General features: G+C 42.5%; 1 protein-coding gene across 2 annotated transcripts; it reads left to right on the top strand.

Moving 5' to 3' along the window:
* Positions 1-441: 441 nt before the first annotated feature.
* Positions 442-21921, top strand: homer3b (homer scaffold protein 3b). Of its 2 annotated transcripts, XM_068743035.1 has the most exons (10): positions 2544-2566; positions 6588-6744; positions 7431-7562; positions 8362-8469; positions 12231-12239; positions 14115-14251; positions 16224-16380; positions 19187-19297; positions 19807-19887; positions 21054-21921. In XM_068743035.1, the coding sequence occupies exons 1-10, from the start codon at positions 2544-2546 to the stop codon at positions 21237-21239; spliced, it is 1101 nt and encodes a 366-aa protein (XP_068599136.1). In that variant the 3' UTR covers positions 21240-21921. The 2 variants fall into 2 exon arrangements, with proteins under 2 accessions (XP_068599135.1, XP_068599136.1); XM_068743034.1 differs by lacking the exons at positions 2544-2566; positions 12231-12239 and adding an exon at positions 442-635.

Raw genomic sequence — 21921 nt, 5'->3', positions numbered from 1 at the left:
ACATTTGTATGCGACTTTCTCCATCATACTACTAATACTACATTAAATTCAGATACACCCAGTATTTATTACGCATCAGTTCATAAAATACGCACCGAGGAAGGCTTTTAAGACTGTCCCCAAGCCAGATCTGAGGGGAAATAAGGAGAGAGGGCGGGTGGGTGATGGTCATGATTATCATCGTGGCCATCAGGTGGCGCTGGAGACGCTCCCTGGTCCCGCTGGGAGCGCGCTGAATGGATCCCAGTGTGATCAGGCGCACTGGCGGTAAGGGGGGGGACGCACTGCTAGACATGCAGGAGATTTGAGCTAATCCACCGCTATCCGCTTTCAATTCGTCATTCTCCCTTTTGTTTGGCCCGCAGAGCTGGTGCCAAACTGAGCGCGGTGCGTAATTACGCACAGAGACGGCAGATCATCGGCGGACAAAGGAAGACTGGAGCGCAGCGGAGTTCGGACTGTTGGAGGGGAAACGGGGAATCTGGAATCGGAAGTGATTTGTCTTGTTTTTTTTTCCATCAGAAATGTAACGAACGTCCAACATTTCAGGGAAACGAAAACGTAGAGAAGTAAAAGGACAAAAAAAAAGTGGAACCCGCGTCCCCAAATCAACAGCCAGATCCTCGGAGCATGGGGTAAGTTAGATGCTTCCATTCCAGTCAGAAATGTGCAGATCTGGAAGTGATTCGTTCTGATGGGCGAAATTCTTACAAAAAAACTTACAAAGAACTTCGCGACTTCTTGCGGGGCTTTTCTGAGCGCACGGACGACCGATCAGGCGAAGCAGCGTCGCCTTGGTCTTTAAAACGTTTAGGAGTAATCGCCGTGCGTTTTCTTTTAGCCCATGTGACGCTGCGCCTTTTCTTTGTTTACGTTTGGATTAGGTGGGGGAGTCATCGTTTGGCTTTTAGCAACCGCCGTTTGATCCTGTTCCATTCCAGTTCTGTTTCTGTCCGTTCACACTAATGACAGAAAATCACGTCAACAGGACGGACGGACTCCGGCTGATGTTTTAAAACCGATTGAGCCTCAGCGTGCTGATTCCAGCATCTCCGTTACTCTGAGCTCACATTTCATTTATGGGTTTTTAGAAGAGCATCATTTCCACATTTTAGCTTTACCCTCCACCTGAAATATCCTTTTCATTTTGACAGGGAGAACACAAATATATGTCTAATTTCACACCACCATGCATGTTGAGGTAAAGGATAGGCTGTCTGCACAGTGCTGCTTCGTCCTGTAGCCCGTTTAGGGTTATAAATTACATGAGATTCGGCTGGAGTGAATGGAATGTCTAAATACTTTAAACCAGCCAACCGTCCAGTGAAGCTTCACAAAGTTGATGCTCAGCTGATGATTGACCAAACTGCAACTGCTGCAAACCCAATCAGGTGCTGGATTCCTCACAGGACGCAAAGGTATGTCCTTCAAATGTCCTGAAATAAAAACAGGGTGAACATGTTCCTCCTCCTCCTCCTCAGATGAATTCAACTGAAAACTTGTTTCCTGATCGGAATGCCGAGCTCCTGGATTCCCAGTTGTCTGTTCCAATGACTGAGGGGCGTGGCATTGTGGCATCAAGTCACTGGAAAGTCCAAATTAAAACCCCGAGAGACCTCGTGATGAAATTCTGAATGTGTGATCGTGCACACTCTGGCAGGAAGCTGCAGAAGTCTTGATAGTGATTGCTTCTCGACAGAAGCAAACACCAAGAGGAGGAGGAGGAGGAGGAGGAGAGTCTTTTTAAAACACCACTTTAGGCCCATAAACAAAGCGAGCGTTTGGTGCTCAAGTGCTCTCAATGCTTTCAATAGCTGTTTACTTTTGTTCTTGTCCTTGTGATTTGACTCATTTAAATCCCTGCACAAATGGAATATTTAATTCGATGAAGGATGTTTGAAGTCTGATTTCTTTTTTCCTCAAAGTGTGACTACTGACATTTCAGTCACAATTAATGTGGTGAATTTGTTGCTGATCAGGGAATCCATCCATCCTGAACCCTGAATCGCTTCAAAGTTGTTTCAAAAATGTTTAATTCAGAAAACTAAAACTTTAATTCAGTTTCCTCTGGAGGGTTTTCTCAGTCTTATGAAGTTTATAACTGCCGTACAACCTTTTCATTTGATGCCAAAGCGTCCCACGAATTGTGCTGCAAAAGAAAATGTTTAAACTGACTGACAGCTCTACGCCTCTATTCGTGGAAATAAATCACTCGACGCTCACACATCAACACAACATGTGGCGAAGGAATGTCCTGGGAAGTTTCCACATGTCGTCCACGCTGGCTCCAGGAGAGGCGCAGTGAAACGTCAATGGGGTTTTATCTTCTGTAAATCTGAGAAGATATTTTTGCTGAGTCGATGGCAGGCGATTGATTTATGCCGCAACATAGATTCGGTTCTGACACGCAGGCTTGGGACCACATTGGTAATTCATGTACTGTATTTCTATTTTGTGATGAGGCAGGAAAGTCTTTCTCACTGTGTAACTTTGATCGTCTTTCCCCTCGTTGTGCTGCAGAGGAGTTTTCCGCGAGCTGTAAAATGTTCCCACTTCATCGAGAGAGGTAAAAACGCGTCATCTATGTGTCGCCGCTCTGCACAGCAGGGATGGGCCACTACTTTAATTACATCTTTGATCATCTCCCAAATTATCCAGGGCATCAGACTCTTGAAATGTTCACCGTCTTATCAGTAGAAGGGCTTCTCATGCTGGGGTAGTTTATGTTTTTGCCCCGATACTTTCATTATTTGACTAAAAACAAGCCAAGTGGAAAATATGCCAAATTTTATTGCTGATTTTAATGAACAAGTCAGCAACCAATTTAACAGAGGAATAGGAGACAGGATTAGGTTGGATGGGATAGAACAGGAAAGTAGAAGGAAGGATGGGATGGAATTCAATGGGATCTGATATGAGAACAGAGGATAGAATGGGATGAGAAAGGATGGGGTAAGGAAGGAAAAGATGGGATTGAATAGGAGATATCTGAATTGATTGGAGAAGTTGGGACAGGCAGGCATAAATGGGATTGGATAGGATCGTTACCAAAGCAACTCTTCTGTATTCTTGATTTGTTTACGGTTTGGCACTCGGATACAACATCAGGATTTATTTGGGGATCATTCTGCCGATCCTTATTCTATCAAACATGTATTTACATTTGACCAACCGCCCCCTCCGGCATAATCGATATAGATACTGTATGCATCATGTGTTCTGTAACAATGGTCAGCACGTTGTCTCCTCGTTTTCTGTCTTGCATGTCTCCTCTATTGTTCCGTCCTCCATATTGGATTGTTTTAACTCTTAATGTGTTGCATTTTAGAGACCAACTTGTTTGCATGTTGTGCATGTCAAACCTCGAGTTTCAAAATGAATACAGCATATACGGTGTAAACCATTCAATGCTTTCCTCTATGGGTTTGGGTGCACTCGGGATCAAATGGCAAAGGAGTAAATACAAAATAAATACACAAGAACAATTGTTGTTCTGAGCCTTCCTGGAATTTCTCCCATGTAGGTCTGACTCAAATACAAAATGACCACAGCTATGTTGCACTGCAAAATGTTTTTATAGCCGTTTGTTGTTCAACGCTGGAAAGAGGGAGTATCACTTTAACCGAAACAGAAGTTCCATGTCTGGGCCGCAAAGCCTGCATGAACAGCGTGGTTCTGGTTCTGTTTCGATTTGTGTTTCATGCCTCGTGTGATCTTCAGTAGGACGGACCTAAAATGGTCTGTGCATATGCATGCATGTGGGCTGCAGCAGTGCAGGGACGCAGCTGTCAGCCGCTGCTCATGTGTGCATGAGAAGATCGATTGTACTGCCGTTTCCGTGAGTTTTTGTAACACTAGTATATTGTGTCAGCCTTGTTTTTCAAAGCTGAACAATAAATCAGCAGCTAAAACTTGCTATTTCATTGTCAGCCTTTTATTTGTTCTAATATTAAAGCGTAAATGTGTATAAATTGTCTAACACACTGCGTTGCGTGCATCATCCCTGGAAAGGGAAAAACTTTTTAAGCCTCTGGGTGTCGATATCCTCAGTCGAGCAACATTCATGAAAAAAGTAGGTCAAGATTTTGGCAAATAAACCCTAATTCCTTGCAGGTTGTAGATTTACGTGGATCTCACTTTTCAGTGAAGCACATTGCACGAGGCTACTCTCTGCATGAGGCTTCAGATAAGTGAAGTACCGTGATTACACCAGAGCTCAAAATAGAGGTGCTTTTTCTTTTGCCAGTTGTGAACCACGTTTCTTGTCTTATCCAGCAGGCTTTTTAGACCAAAGAGCAAAGCTTTCCTTACTTTGCACACTAGTGTAAATCTCAAACGTGCATTGTATTCCGTGTGTTGTGCTGCAGGTTTGTTGATTCTGTGCTATTTCGGTATGCAGTTGTACTGTGTCACGTTGCGGGACTGGGCCTGACACCTCGGCTGGTTCTGGAATGTTGACACGAGGTTTTACTTGCAAAGGTCAGAAGAGGCAGATCCTTAAAGGAGAAATGCTCTCAGAGCGATCGAGACAAAGTGCCACGAAGAAAGAAACTGAAAAACCTGAAAGTCCCCACAGGCTGAAATGTTTTTCCTTAATGCGCATATTGTTAAAAAGGATGCTCTGCTGAAGCGCCGAGGCGACGCTTTCAGTTAGGCTGGATGTAATTGTGTTTCCTGCTGGTGGGTCAACGTGTGTTATTCAACCTGACAGGCTGAACACGGCTGCATATAGAAACCGGAGGATCACAGTAAAATTGTTGAAAGACTTTTGCTGGCCGTCTCAGAGCTTTGTGATTTAGCGCTCTGAGCCTGCAGACTGGTGTTAAGAGCAACCCTGGCCTTGCAGTCGGTTATTTACAGCCCACGGAGCTGATAAGCTCTATTATTGGCAGTTTGAGGAGTATTTTCTCCGCTACAGTAGCGACTGGTCAGGTTTGACTGCAGGGCCAGCGAGGAGGGTGCAGCCATCTGTTTACCACAAGTTATGAGATGAAGACAGGATTAGTGTGTGTGTGTGTGGGTGTGTGTGTGTGTGTGTGAAGTTGGCAAGAGCTTGAGGTTTTTCTGCTGGAACGTTTGAGCCCTTTAATGAGAATGTAGAACTTTGCATTATTTATTTGCAGGATTAAGCAACAATGCAGAACGCTCAGTGTTTGCCATCACAAAAGCGGAAAATAAAACATGTATGAGGATTTCCTTTCCTGTAATTACAATCACAACTTATTAACAGAGGTGTGTCTTTTGTCTTTTAACTTTTGTAGGTTTGGGTAGAGACAGAATAATGCAGCTCATGTTGTGCGTTCATTTAAAATCGTCCTCATGGCAATCAATTCGCAATCAGGGTGGAGTTTAGTTGGCGGCTGCAGCAAGCGTTTTTATTGCTGCTGCTTCTGAGGTATGGATTTAAAAATAAGTCCACAAAGATTCAGGCATCAAGCGTAGCTGCTTTTCCCTCCGATGCTCTGGCAATGGCAGAATATCAAATAAAGATTTCAAGTAAAAGGTGAGGAGGGAAAAGTGCAGTTTTTTAATTCCTTCACTTGGCACCACATTAAAATCACTCCATGATCCAGCAGGCACAGACCTCCTGCTGCAGAACTGTGCAGTGCATGAATACAAAGACATGCAAAAATAAGATTGTCCCAGAAAGCCATGAAAAGGTTTTACCCGCAGCAGTTTGAACCACATTGGAGGATTCCTGCTCCAAAGCTGGGCCGGCACGCCCGGGCTCAGACCCCAGGTTTTGTCTCTGTCTTTCTATTCTTCTCCACTCAGAGTAGAAATAAAAGAAATCCCAAGGAGTATCCAGAAGCTGCTGAGTAGATTTTCATCTTGCAAAACAAATGTAGAAATCAACTTTCACTGAAACCAATTTCAGTTTAGAAGACGCAATGGTATTTTTTGTCCACAGCGGTCAGGTGGGAGCTTGTTATCACACCAAGGATAATACAAATGCAAACTATCAGAACGCTTTAGATTGCGAAAAACAGGATGAGACATTTAAAATATTCTCTTGTTCTTGAGTTTATCCCAAAAAAAAAAAAGCCGCTGATATCTTGATAGTTCAGAATTTGTTGGCTCAATACATCGGAACATAAAACGGAACTCATTTCTGATTTGCTGGTCCTCTGATAACAGGAAGTGACGCAAGAATTGCATTTCTAAAGTATGTAATTAATGCCATTTTTTTTTTTTATTGGATTGAAAATGTAAAATGTATTTTTGCAACCTCAGAGGAGGTTATGAAACAGGCCGTTTCATAAATAGCCATACGACGGCTGTTTCTAGTGTGTGAAATTGTGTTCGTACATCACTGATGCACTGCATGATTGTGCACCGGTGTGTGTTTTCATTGTTTGTGTTCTGGTGTTGTGTTATTCCTCTGTCAGCTGTGCATTCAACCGTTGAAACATATTTGTTTTGTGCATTTACTTTATACAAGTCAAATTAATTATTAAACTACAGATAGCATCACGAAGCCCACGGATGAGAACTGCAGCCCCTCTTCTGTTCCCGAGAGGAGGGCGTGGAGGCCTGTTTCGAGCCACCGCTGACATTAAATCAATGTGCTGTTGTGTGTTTTAAAGGGAGCAGCCCATCTTCGGTGCCAAAGCTCACGTCTTCCAGATCGACCCGGCCACCAAACGCAACTGGCTGCCGGCCAGCAAACACGCCGTCGGCGTGTCCTTCTTCTACGACGCCAGCCGCAGCGTCTACCGCATCATCAGCGTGGGCGGCACGAAGGTGGGAGCCCACCATGCTTGTGTGAATATGTGGGCATGCGTGTACAAGCACATGTTGCTAAAATATCCAGATTTGTCCAAATGGAGAGGAATAAGTGTGTTTTCTCTTTTGTTGTGGATGTCATGGGCGAAGATGCGTTAACAAGAGTTGTACATCATCAGCGGAATATTAATGACACACCCAAAACAACTGCAAAGCACCTGGGAGTCCCACTTTAAAAGCATATCTCATTGGCGCCTAAATGAAAAACCGCACTTTATAGTTCCGGCCGGGAACCCGGCGCTTTTGGAGAAGAGAATAAAGAAATAAACACTTGGCAGCAAATCCTCCTCATCAGACTTTTCATCTGAGAATATTGCCTCTCTTCTGCAGACCCGAGAATGTGATTTATATAAATGTTTTATTAATGATAATGAGTATAAAGTAAAAGGAGCGCTGATTGTTGTTGGTTTTATTGATTATCAAAAGATAATCAGCAGAAGTTCCTCTTGGCTCTGATGAATTTGCCCTTTAAAGGTGAAAGAAATTAATTTGGTTCTTCTTGTTGGTTTCAAGTATTGTGAAATCAGGTTGTAAATATCGGCGTCCTAAAATAAATTCCAATTCCAATTGTGTCAACACCCCTCATTCTCTTTGGGATCAGTCACATGCTGTTGTGTTCATTTTTATTGATTATGTGATGCCAGGCCATCATCAATAGCACCATCACCCCCAACATGACCTTCACCAAAACCTCACAGAAGTTCGGCCAGTGGGCAGACAGCCGGGCCAACACCGTTTACGGCCTGGGCTTCTCCACGGAGCAGCAGCTGCAGCAGGTGAGCTACGCCCACGCATCCGTCTGCAGCCTTCAGACGTTCAGTAGGAGGTAGACGGCAAACGAGGGGGACGGGGCAGTCGTCTGATGATCATAGATCCACACTTTGGACACGGTGTAGACGTGGAGATACCGAATATTTATCCTTCCCTCACAGATGAATAGTTAATATCTGCCACACACAATTATATTTATGCTCTACTTGGAATGCAGGGTGATGGTTGGGTTTCAATCCATTGCATCCGACTGTTACTTTGCATTTCTGGGTCACCTAAACTTCTACAAATAACATCCAAGTACTGAATTGGTTCCTGTTGACATTCAGGAACTTCATTTATTTCTATGGTCAGAGTGGTATTTGTGTCAAATTAGATTTTCGGAGTAATATCTCATTAATGTTTTATCACAAGACAGTTCCCATGTGTTGGATAAATATTTAAGTACTTCTTTTAAAGTTTCTTCCATGAAAGAAACCCAACCATGGTGTGTATCCTGTGTATTTCATGCCGGTTTAGAATGAACTTGAGCCGTCATTAAACATTTTTGCATACTTATCTTGAGAATTACGGAAACAGAAGGAAAGAGATGAGTTTTTGGGCTCTCTCTCTTTACAATAAATGGGAGATAAATGCAGTAACATCTTTGCCAGCCAACAACGAAGCGGCACAATTCAAGAATAGTATTGCATCATGTATTTGTACAAAAGCAAGTTTAAAGCGGATTGGAAGATGTTGTGGCGTGATGATCAGTTGCGATGTGTTTGAGCATGACTTCTGTCTCCTCTCTTGCGCCTCCTGCAGTTTGCAGAGCAGTTTAACTTGGTGAAGGAGGCGGCCCGTCTGGCCAGAGAGAAATCTCAGGAGAGGTTTGAACTGGCCAACCCTGCGCTCAACATCGCCGCGCCACAGGTAGAGCACGCTTCTCCTCCTTTAAGCTCCCAAAGATTGCTATGTTTCCTAAAACAGCTGTTCTCCTTGTTTTAGCCAGTCAGAGCATTTCTTAATTTCAGAATAAAAGCAAAATTAAATTGAATATAGTGGTAGATCTGACCTAAATATCCAAGAAGTTAGTTCTCTATGCTTTATGTAAATGCAAAGGCCTGATCAGACTAAAATGGGAAAGACATTTAGATAGTGATCACATTTTCTTTTTGCCAGGCTATTTATTAGCATATTACTTCATAACAATGAATCACTTCACGAAAGCTTTTCCATTTGCTGAATTGATGGTCTTCATCAGTGGATGTAGTTCTTACCATGGCGCCGGGTTCCGGTTGTAGTTGCTGAACCCATGAGCTTGAATTTGCATGACGGTCTGTGAAACCTCCGGATGGCACTGAGCAGGAATATCCCAGTGAACTCAATGCCTTTGGGTTCTACTTTAAACACATACAGAGTCACAAGGGATTAGATGGCTCCCCATCTGGGCACTCCATTATTCTCCCATTGGTTAACGCCATTAAAGGATTCCATGCATGACAAATGGGGATGTGAAGCAGAAAGAGATGCTGGCTCTGAAGGTGCTTGGAGGGGCAGTAATGACCAGGATTGACACAAGGAGATGAGGAATCTGGGAGAAAGGGGTGAGGCAGAGGGAGGGAGGGAGGTAGTGGGCGCGAGCCGAATCATCTCTGATAGAGGGGAATCTGGTTGTGGCTGAGAAGACGATGCTCGTGTGTTATCCTGTCAGCATCTGAGCTTTCCTGGTTGGCTTGATTGCCGAGGTGGAGCTGGAGAAATGAAAGTTTGCTAGCAGCAGTTCGGGGGCATCACTGGGCAGACGTGGCGGAGACGATGTTTGCTTTCGTACAAGTTCCAGCCGGATGAGAGCATTTTATAGTGACATGAATTCAAAATCTACTTTTTGTGTGCATCATTTTGTAGAAGTTTAAAGAATGTCTTCTGTTTATCTTCTCTGTTTATTTGGCGAAACCGAGAGTTCAGAACAAACAACTCCTGGATATGAAAGAAATCTAGTACGTCAATATCAAGAAGGTCAGGAGCTCGAGAAATCTGTTGCTCAAATTGAACGATATTCCGTCTGAGCAGCTGACATTTAATGTTGTTGGAGTTTTTTCATTGAGGTCAGAATATTGGCTTTATTACCTTTTAGATTCGCATTGTTACAAAGTTTCTTCTAGCCAAAATAAATCTAAATGCAAATGTACCAGTAAAAAAAATGAAATAAATAAAAACCAACTGGAGAAAACAAGAACAGACAAATTTAAAAAAAAAATACTTCAGCTTCCATCTAAAAACACTGAAGAATGGACAGCATGTGCTGTATATTGATATGACATTTCTTTGTACACCTGTGTGAAATTCATTTCCTGCCTCTGCATGCTTTGGCAGGCGAGACTTTTTGCAGGATGTAAACACGGAGGCCAAAATCACACTGTTGAGTATTAAGACTGAATGAATCGTCAATGCGGTTAGAAGAAACGACAAAAGTCAGACATGTCTGACTGCACTCAGAGAGCTCAAAGGTCAGTCACAGAACATCCTGTTACCATAGCAACCAGAGACCCTTTTGCCTGGTTGGGAATAACTTAGCAAAAGCAAACATTAAGGACAGCACCAATAAAAACACCTCCTTCATCACACATAGCAAACAAACACATGGTTATGCATGCACACTTGCCAAATATACTTTAAGTGCGCACACAAATACATGCACATATATGTACGGTACTTCAATCCTTGTAGGACCGTCATTGGAAAAATGGATAATTCCCTCGCTCCTTTAAAGCCCTTAATGCCTGCTAACAGCCTGAGTTATAAAGACTCCTCAGAATATTGGTACTTTAAACAAGCACACGCACACGCACACGCACACACACACACACACACACACACACACACATTACCTCGATTGAGCTGCAAGGTCAGAAGCAGCTTGTGCTGATTTCTTCTGATAAGACTGCAGGCATTGATTTTTGTGTCAGGTGTTGTTGTGGTTATTATCACATCGCTCCACTCTCTGCTGCGCCGTACTGCTGACTGTCTGAGGCGGTGTAACAAAGAGATAATATGTGTGTGTGTGTGCGTGTGTGTGTGTGTGTGACTGCAAGATGCTGCTGTGAGAAAGAACCAGTTGCCAAGTATTGATGGCAGCCCCGGAGCGGTGATAATGCCGGTCGAGAGCTCCATTAATGCTCCTACATGCCAAAATGAGGCCCGCAGACACTGGCTCTGTGAATGAGGGCATCAATGATAAAGGTCTGGGTGTATATTCAGAAGCAAAAAAACAAACACACTGAATTTCATTCAAAAACACAGGCAAACACACAGCACGAACCCACCAAGCAGACATTATGATAAACCTGCAGAACATTTTGGCTTATGCAATACTTTAGGAAAGTTTCAGAATTGTGTCCTCCTTTTATTTTCCTCTGCACACAATTGATTGATTTTTGCCTCACATTCAGCTGCAGTCAATGTCCGTCTACGGTACTGGGGGGGCTGTATCTATGCAGGCTCCAGCTTCGCACAGCACGTTTTGTTCCTGTGATGTGTGGATGGCAGCAGGGGATCTGCGAGCGGTAAAGCTTCAGCCTTCTGGCTTATTTGAAGAAGATAAACTGGCGGAGGAGGCGGTGAAGTTTAGTGAGATGAAGATGAAGAAGGATAAACTGTGTAATAGAGGGAACGTTATTGAACAACTCATAGAATGTATTTCTTTTTTGGATGATGCCTGAGATAAGGGTTTTTAGTATTCTCTAGAAATTGAGCCTGTTATGTTATGGGCATTAGAATAAAGCTTTATTGAGTCATAAAATTCAAACGGAAATCATAAAATATTACATTAAGTATGAGAAACACCAACTAGAATATTATAGACAAGTAATAATGTGTTTAAAGGTCCCAAATTCCATTTGTTTTATGCACCAAAAAAACAGGATCATTTTATAATCAGATTTCTCCTACATTTATGCCAAGAAAGAAACAATAGGCCTATTTTTTCAACATGTCAAACCACTCCTTTAAATAAATGATGATCAAGTGGTGAGAAAAGTCTGAATGCTTGCTTTACAGTAATGTAGAGAAGGCTTAAAGTGTCTAAAACGAAAAACGTCCATCCAGATCCAGCTGCAGGTAACTTCTAAATTGGAAAGATAACTTTAAAAAACACCTCCGCCCTTTAAACGTGATGGGAAACAGCTGCCATTTGTTAGTATCTGCTGATTGGCGTTTGTTCCTCCTCCCACATGTAGTGTCTATGCAGAAGCAGATGGAGACACGACAGAAACGCCGTCATTTATATTTCAAAGCACAGACTTTATTTGGCGTTACAGACCATCTTGGAGGAAGTGTGCGCTTTGGGGTGTGTGTTGTTCAGCCCGGAGGATGGCTGCAGCGGGTTTGTGGGCTCAGCAGCGCTAAAGGAGATGCTGGAGTGACTCTCTATTAAATAAATAAACACTTTACTTAGATGAACGGTAGTCCAGAGACATTGCGACGAAAGCTCTTGGGAAGGCTGTTCAATATTTAAACCACCTTAGGACTGCAATATGCTGAAAACAGTGAATGGGAAAGCTTTCATGAGCCAGGCACACGATGGGTGTCTGTTGTTGGGTCTAGATAATGGTGCTCTCTGCATTCTTTTCGACCTATCTAACAACTGCCCTCTTCCTTTCCCTGATGCACCGTGGATTATTTTCATCTGCCAGCTCTCCCAGGTGGGTGAAAACACAAACCCAAAGTCACAATGAAGCCAAACATGCTTTTGTCTAATGGTCCGCAGCTTTCGCCGTCGTGCATCTTCGCCTTGCATGGGCTTTTGTGCTAAATAATTAATCCGGATTCCAATTAAAGTTTGAATCTGGAGCAAATGGAGCTTCACAAAAAAAAGGCAAACCGACAGCGATATTAATGTGGCATGCAATGTAGTCTAAGATCAATGGTGCAAGAAATATGTTCACATACAGGCAAATTCATAAAGACATGTGGATCAAGTTGAAGTCCCATATATGACTTAAACATGATCCACAGTGTGAATGATTCAGCGATGCATTCAGCGGATCCACAGGCTTTGAGGCCGGAGTACTTTTGCCTTCACTTTGATTTCTCTTGCTCTTGAATTCCCTCCTCTGGGCTCGGCGCTCATCCTCGTGAATCCACTCTGTGTTTGAGTTCAATATCCAACTGTAAGTACACAGAAAGAGCAGCCGAGCTGTAGATAATAGGCAGCTGTCCTCAGGAGGATATAGCCAGCCTGGCTGGGATTAATAATACAACGAGTTAACATCGCCGAGGCGCTCGCTTGTTGAAAGGTTCAGGTTTCCACGCAGCAAGGTAGAGAAAGGTGCACGAGGAGCCAATTCATCTGCCCAAATGTAGAGAGGCGTTTTCTCTTTAGCCCAGGGCCGACAACAGAGAAAGCAGATTCACACAACTACGGCGGGGGGGGAATCAAAGCATGTTGATCTGCCCTGGCTGCGCTGGAGTCGAGTCATCTGCATAATTGAATGTCACAAGTCTTTTTTGATGTCAGGAGAACATAGACAGCTCTGTGCAACCCCAACACAGTCTAGATTAGTCAACCCCATAATATGCTAATGAGGAAGGGGAAAAAAATGCCTGAACCCGCAAACACTTTTCTCGTTTTGCAAACGCAATGTTCTACACAAAATGTGTGACTTAGCCAGAAGGCCAAGCTTCCAGCCAAATCTAATCATCAGGCTCAAAACAAGGAAGGCATTGGATTATAATCTAGTCTTTTTGTGGCTGCTGAGTCATAAAGGTGCGTTAAATGAGATTAAAGACAACTGTTTGAAGCGCTAACCCTCATCCCAAAACACAAAGCCTCTCTGGAACGGATGTATCTAACAAATGATCCTTAAAGGGACTGGATAAGTGGGGGTCTTTAATATAAATGGAAGATGGTGTGATAGGAAGGAGAGCTGACATCATCAAACTAAATTAGGTGTTGAAATTCACATTAAATAAATACCCCCGCTGGCTTGTTGCACAGCGTGCTGTCTAATATTTCCTCACACACTGTGAACATTACAGCAATAGAGCAGTGTCTACATTTGCTTTTTATAAACACAAGAGCAAACAACAAACTGCACTTTGGTCACTTTAGCTGATCAATCAGAATCAGATCAGACGAGGCAGCGGGACTCTGGGGGGGTGTTTACAGGCGCCCGGACGGGACAGGAGACGCACGTCCTGTCCTTTTTATTGTGGTGAGGACAGGTCTGGATGTAGGGACAAGTCTGTCTTTGCCAGCGTGTGATTAATGCTGCTGAATCTCCTTTTCGCAGTGATTCATCTTCTTTTTTTTTTGCACCGCTCGGTGTGTTATCATATTTGGAACAGCCACTCCAGAGAGACGGCCCTGCTGCAGCCGTACCCTGTTAACTGATCCTCTCCTCCAAGGGCACTCTGTCTAAAAGCTGCAGTGCCATTAATTAGGATATATATTAGCATCTTTTTTCATTGGTTTCCCTGTAACAGGGTGTGTGCGTGTTGTCAAAATGGAACTAATTCTGCTGCTTTACAGCAGAGCTCTTGCCCTAAATGTTGTGTTGTCATATCTGCTGGTCCAGGAGCTGTCAGAGGAGCGCTGTTCTCCGCCGCTGCTCACCGTCAACGGGCCGGGCGAGGAAAAGCTGTTTCGCAGCAAGAGCGCCGAAGTGGAGCTGACGGTAGAAAAGGAGAGGGTGAAGAAGATGCTGTCTGAAGGGTAAAGACGCGGTTCAAGTCGATGCCGCATATCCTCTGGAGAACTGGCGGCGTAAAAGCTTTCATTCTCTTAAAACCAGCTATTATAGTCATTTTTATATGTCACATTTATTATCATAATCTCCAACTATTCTTTAAAATTAGCCTCTTAATTTGCAACAACCAGAAGAGTGCAGTGATCGGAGCATGCGATATATTTGCCACATAAACCCATGAACAAGGTTTTAAACGAGTGTTTCTGGGGCTGGAGAACAAATTAAAGGGATTTACATTCATTTAAATTGGAACAATTGTTTCAGTTGAAGAACCTTTTGGATTACGAGTCAAAGAACGGATTAAATTCATAAACTGAGGTTCCACTGTAGATCCAATTAATATTGTCATGGCGATTTCACATAGTGTGAACGAGACCCCTCGATGCAATGATGCATCAGCTGATTAGTGACCAACGTGTTGGTAGATCTTTATTTAGGACATTTATATGAACGCATAGACCAGAGAGACAAAAAAAAAGGGCAGCATGCAGTAAATATTTATACTTTTTGAAAGAATATTTTATTTACATTGACCCACATAACATGAATAATTTCAGCAATTGGTGATAATAAAACAAGACACAAAATAAAGTCAGGAGCAGCAGATGGGCATGTTGGGCAGCGCTGATCTGTAGGTTTCATTCGTTTGAGTTCAGAAGGTTCGGTGTAAACGCACTAATCCTGTCTTAGCCATGAAGTAATGTTAGTAGATCACAGGAAAGAATTGCGATCAAGATGATGTGAAGTTGGTAAAATAAAAAGAAAGGAAGGGATCCTCATTCTAAAGGATCCGCTGTTCCTCCTTCCAAAATTCACAGGCAGCTGTTCACGGGTTTTGACTTATCCCTCGAGCAAACGAAAGAGAAAGCACTAAACTCTTTGGCCTGGGGAAAGAATTTCACATCAACAGAAAGTGGATTTGTGGATTCCCTCTTCAAACAATGCCTACTGTTATCCGTCTGTTGTCACGACAACTGAGGGGTTTCGCTCAGAAATGTAGAAAATTACAAATATTTGGTGAATTGTGTCTTTATCCCGGCGACTCGTGTCTCCAGCAGAGAGGAGCGTCACATTCCATACCTCAGGGTCAAAAAAAAAAAAATCCTGGTGGCTCCTTGATTCCAAATTTAAAGCAGCTGTACTCAATGATTTCATGTTCTGCAGTTGTAGAAGCTTCTAATTATCATCATCATGGTGCCAATTATCGAATATTTCTACCTTCCATCTGCGAACGGGAAGCTCATACTGCACTGCTTTTACAACCCATTATCCCTTTATGTTACGATTCTTATAGGCTTGCTTGGGTTTATTTCTCCTCTTTGCTATGGGGAGTAGTTTTATGTGTGGCAAGTCGTTATTGTGGTACAGACTCGGCTAACTCATGTTTAATCGCTCTGGTTTAAGTATCAACCAGTGGAGTCCGGATCGATCTTTCCTACGTGTTAATAATAGATATCGGCTTCGCCGTTCGATAGTTTACAGTGTGAAGAGAACATGTCTGGATTTACTTTGATCGCCGTCCTTCAAAAGCAGAATCTTTCTTAGAGCCCCTTTAAATTTTTAATGGAAGCATGAAGCCTCAGATAGGAATGGGTTGACCTGACATCCCACAAGCTTTTGCTGTGAAAAAGATATGACGTCAAGCATGTTCATATCACTTGTGATAGCGATGCCCATTGAAGGGTTGGGTGTGATGCACTATAAAAGAGAGGACTGGTGTGCAACAACAATAATACAGACGCACAACAAAAAGAAAAAGTCTAATCCAACACCTTAAAAGTGAAAAGCTGCTCCTAGAATTTGGAGTGTTGTTGGTTTCATGATTAGTTTGATAAGTTTTCTCCAGGATCGCTCTGTGACCTCTGAAGGCATGCCAGCTCTGACACCAGACTGAAAGGCGTTCTGTCTCTCTCTGTCGATCCCTGAACGTCTCTCCAGGTCGGTGTGTGAGATCAACACGGAGGCTGAACTTTTCACCCTGCAGGACAGCAACGCCAAGCTGGTGGCGGCACTGCAGGAAGCCAACAGCGGCGTGGAGCAGTGGAAGAAGCAACTCGCCGAATACCAGGAGGAGACCGATCGCCTCAGAGACCAGGTGATGGAGAAACCGTCGTCCCTCGTCTATCGCGGGTGTTGCGTTCCAGGACCCCCCCCTCAAAGTATCCAAAAGATGATATTTGCCCTGCAGCAAATCTCAGCAGAACAAATCACTTGATAAACTGGTTTGTGACCGCTTTTATTTAGGGCATTTATTTATCTCCTGCAGTATAGTTTTTCATACTGTAAACCTAATCGGTAAATTGTTTCATTGCACCTAAATGATTTTTTTTTTGTCCTGTCATTGTTGACATTGTAGATGAACATCTTGTAATTTATTTACAAACTTCTGGTAAAGGTACTAAATATTTAATAATAGAGATTTATGTCCAAATAAATCCTTCCCATAAACATTTTGCTTTCACTCCCTCAGAATGTGATGACTCAGCGGGTGGATTATTATACTATCTCTATTACTATCGTACTAAAATACCCGGGAGAACTCGGTCTCCTCCAAACTGCAGAGTCATTTTTCATCCACCCCCCCCCCCCTCCTTGGGATATTTCTGTTGACAGGCTCCGGGGAGAGTCGCAGGACCACACGGTAGGCGTCTCATCTTTAACTTAGAGAGGGTAAACTCGTGCCCTTGCTCAGGGTTAAATAGTCTGTTTCAATGTGACGGCATTAAATTCTGCTGAAAGAGGCCTGCAATGGCGTTATTATCAGCAGAGACAGAAAAAGCCGCCCTTTTTATTTTTAGCCCATGCTGTGGTTTCATCCATCGTGCCTGAGCCCAGGTGAAGGTAACCTCCGCGCCAAATACACACACACACACACACACACACACACTGCAGCAATGTCAACCAGGTGGCTGAAAGTAGATCAGGCCTCCAGGGTTTGGCAGAAAGGTGTTGAGGGCTGCAGAGATGCGGCTCTATTTTGTTATCTTTCTTTGTGGCACAGGGCATCCTGTTTTGTCCCACTTAGAGGAAGAAGATAAATGACTGTTGCAGCAGGAGGAGAGGGCTTGTTTTTATTTCTCTTTCCTTGCACTCCGGGCTTTACCCATACTGGTGTTCATACTGAGCAGAACGGTTCTAGGCTGGCACTGCCCCTGCTCAGTCGCTGACAGCACACGGTGTGTTTTACGTCTCCCTTAATTTAAACGTTCTGGATCACAGATTCTGGAAAATGACTTGGTCCCCTTTCCCGCAATGGTAAAGAAGACTTGAAGAAGATTTGCATCCATGTCCTGGATCCCCACCCAAATATAATAGATTCCACCTTCAGCCATTGCTTACTTTTTCCTAGCATTTCATCAAACATCTTTTTTGAGTAATCCCGGTTGACAAGCAAAACCAAACGGCGGATAAAACATCACCTCCTTGTAGGCGATAATAACGGGCAAGTTCGCTGTTCAACAGTGACCATCTGTTTTTTGTGCATTGTGTTGAATCTATAAAGAGCCACTTTGAAATTTCCTGTGAAGACGCAGAGGAGATGCTTAAAGGAAGGGGAAGGGAAATATTGACACAGGAGCAGGAAAGCCTGTCTGTCCACTTACACCCCCCAAATTAAAGGCAAGCAGTAACAAGCAGCGTGGTAAATCCTCCTCCTATGAGAAGGAGAGAAGGTGAGAGACTCACATACATAACATCAATGAAAACAACTGTGATAATTAAGTTCAATAATAATAATTGTCACTAATTTGGTGTCAGTTATTTCAAACTGTGAACGCAATTAAATTTCATTACAAAGCCCTGTAAAATAACAGCCTACGGAGTGAACTACAAACCTTCATCCACACTGCATCTGATTTCAAGCCAGAACAGTTTGATCGTGTTTAGCCCAACTTTTCTGTTCATATGTTATCCGCAAGGTCAGAGCCCGCCTGCAATTAAGAAGTCTCTTCTGTGCTGGAGAATCCAGCACAGTGTGTGAGTGTGTGTGTGTGTGTGTGTGTGTGTGTGTGTGTGTGTGGTGAGGGTTCAGGAGAGATGAGAGAATGTGTGAATTAACAAAATGTCCTTGATGCATTTGTGGATTGCACAGCAGCCTGAATGAAACACCAAGTTGGATTTATCAGTGCTGTGTGTGTGTGTGTGTGATGAGATTCTAGTTTTTCTAGTTTTCAGATCAACAAATTATGAATAACTGATTTCAGTATAGATATTCCCCTGAAACCTGGGCTGATCGGCTTCAGATAAAAGACCAGAAAATATTAGATTAGTGTGACGGAAACATCCTGATATGACTTTATGCTTGTGATCAAAGGGATGACAAAACTCAGCTTGATAGTAAAATTCATTGGTTTCTACAAAATAAACTTCTGGATTTAGGGATTTAGTGTGAACAGGCTGGTTAGCCCATAGATTGGGGTCTCCGACATCAAAAAGTCACCGTAAGTCACAATCCAGAATCCAGGATTCATTTAAAACCCGGATTCTGTTCGGGATTCTGAGTATAAGAAAACAGAAGGTGAAATATATTGTTTAATGATTTGTCATGAAGTTTAGAAGGGATTTTCATAAACCCGATCATGATTTAGTTGCCCTTAGCGCCACCATCAGGTCAAAAATATGAATTTATCCTAATACTGAGGTGCAATACAAAATAATAGTAATTAATTTCCAGTCAACCTCAGCTGTACTTCCTGTTTAAGGCTCATCACAATGCTAACATGCTAAACTACCATACCTAAATTATCATGTTCACATTGATAATGACAATTTATATGAACGTGATAATTTAGGTATGGTATGGTATTAAGTATTTTCAAAACGAAACTACTTAATACAAAACTCAGAATTGAGTAAATTAATTTTGTTATTAATTATTTATTAAGTGAGTGTCTGTGTTCCAGGTTGCAGAACTCGAGGCCCAGCTGGGACATCCTGCTGCAGGTCAGACTGGTCAAGAAGAGCTGAGTCAGTCTTTGGAGGAGCTGAAAGCCGAGCTGAGTGCCAAAGATCAGGCAAGACACTGTCTGAATTAAGTAACCATTCTAAAGGGAACTTCAGAGTTCAAGGCCAGTGAATAATAAAGCCTCAATTTCCAGCTAATTAAACACAAACATTCTGGACACTTTTAGTTTTTTGTCAAATGAAAGGTTCTTGTTCCAGCTCCAGTATTTTAATCCTTTTTAAGGCTTTTCATTAAATCTTTCTGGTTCAGTAACCTTGTTTTTTCCCTCTTAACAAAAGATGGACTTAAACTCAATGTTTAAAAGTCCAAGCGGATGTAAAGATTTTATATTGACTCCCCGCTAGGTTCTGTTTCTATTTAAAGTCTACCTGCCTCACCATCTGGATTAGTCCTACCTTTGGCAATGCTGTGCTGCGTATGTTTCCTCCTGGGGAGGGAAAATTTAAATAACAAGGTGTCCCAATTATTGTCACAACCTGGATGAATGAATCAGATTGTTAAAAAAAAAAATCCATGTTCTTATGGTGGTGTGACTTTTTAAAATGACTGTGTGCTCAGGAAATTCACAATCTGCAGAGCAAGAAAACAGACGTGACTGAGCTGCAGGAGGAGAGAGAGGCGGCCGTGCAGAGACTCCAGGTAAACTACAACAAAAAACCACATGAGTTCGGCAACGCAATGGTCACTCATTCCCTCTAATAGTCCTAGAGACATATAAGCATTATATGTAGTTAAAATTATGTGATTTGACAAATATAATAATTATTATATATCTTAAGAGAGCCAAAAATATAGAATAAACAGATTTTAGCAAACCGTCTTCTAGGCTGCAGCTCTTTAAAACATAATGGATGGCACTGACGGGTTTGTGTAATTCTGTGGAACTCAGAGGTAATGGGAGCTTACCTACTTCTCCTGCAGGTTAATACAGTATAAGACACACGAGCCTGAACAACAGACAAGGACATGAGGATAATAAATATGTGCAACACAAATTACGCATTGACGCAAAAAAAAAAAAGAGCAGCCTCAATCGCAGGGAGGGAGATGATGAAGCCTTCATCTTCAGTGTGACTGCATTTAGGTTTTTTTGCCTTCAGTCATTCTTTAATTGGACATGCTTTAATGAATTCTACTATTTTTTTTCAGTTTCCCTTCATGTTTTGATATTTTTTTTAATATATATATATGTACAGTATATATAAGTATAAATGGAAACGCAATGATGCTGCACCTATGAAACAAATCTCACAGTTCAGACCTGCAGCAGAGAATTAATGCAGGAAAACAGGAGGACTTCAAGGACAAAACTAATTACCGTATATTGAATTTCCAATTTTGATCTCAGACATGAGACCTGATGCATATTTCATAGCCTTTATCGGTTCTTTTGTCATTTTTAGTAACGCTTTCACTTGTGAAATATCTTTATTCATATTTTGACATTTGCCGTCCTTGTGTGCATTCCATAATCTATTCATCGCTGCATTTGACTCACAGAATAACCTCATAATACTCAAATTTGCATATTTATAAACCGGTCAGAACAGATCTCAGTAAGTCTTCGAGGGCATTCAGCGTAACGCTTGTTGCAGACAGCAGCCACACAAGGAAGACTTTACAGACAGTTCAATTGGGCTGAGCTGATTCTCATTAATTTCAAAGGAAGTACATAAAATGCACAAAATAAAACACTACAGGGAAGCAATGAGGTGATTAATTTAGCAAAATAACACCATTTATTTTGAAACAGAGTACGTATAGTCTTTGGCACTGAAAAAACAACATAACCGATGTGTCTGCAGGTTGTGGAGAGACGAAACACACAGCTGGAGGATCAGGTTCAGCTGGCGGAGAAGACGCTGGCCTCCAGCCAGGAGGAGCAGGCTCAGGCCGAGATGGAGGTGCGACGCATCATGGAGGCCCTGGATGTCAAAATCTGTGACCTGAACGATCTGAGACGGAGCCTGGCGGAGCTAATCGGCAAATAGCCACAGCAGCGGTTGGTCTACATCTCCACCTTCGGCGCTGGTTCCACCCATGCAGCCTTAATTTGTGTTTTACTGGAGCATCAGCAGAGCAGCAGTCAAAGCGACACGGTGGGGAAATGAACAGTTGTTTTACGGATCTGGGTTTTTCTTTGTTTCTTTTAATACACATTTAAGGCATCTGAAAACTCTCAAATGTGCTATGTGCAAAAAACAACGCGAGACGTTATTGCCACATTAATTCTGCAATCTTGATACGATTGCTTGCATCTTTTTACATATCATTGCTCAAAGAAGCTGCAAGTTAACCCTTTTCACTGCAAACTCTGCAAGCATTAGATCGATTTGCTCAGGAAGAATTTTGCTCCCCCCTTTTTTTTTTTTTTTTTTTGAGCTTCAAATGCTCATTTGAAGTTTAAAGTGTTGAGATGTGGACGCGAGAAGATAAACACTTCTTTGTTTTCGTAATTGACGGTATGCTGATGTCTCAAAAGGATTGAGTTAATGGTTTCCTGATCACAAATAATGTAAAACATGCCTTTTTAAAAGAGAGGGCTGGCACCACAACTGCTCTGATATTTTGCAAAAAAAAAAGCTGCATCCAACAGTCATTGCAGGACTCATGAAAGTGTTTTCAGAGTTGCAGTAAAGGTAGGAATAAACTGAGATTTACTGTGTAATAAAA

This window comes from Brachionichthys hirsutus, chromosome 9 (assembly GCF_040956055.1).
Source record: "Brachionichthys hirsutus isolate HB-005 chromosome 9, CSIRO-AGI_Bhir_v1, whole genome shotgun sequence".
Lineage (NCBI taxonomy): Eukaryota > Metazoa > Chordata > Actinopteri > Lophiiformes > Brachionichthyidae > Brachionichthys > Brachionichthys hirsutus.
Note: the sequence above shows the minus strand (reverse complement) of the source record. Positions and strands in the feature narration are given on the sequence as shown.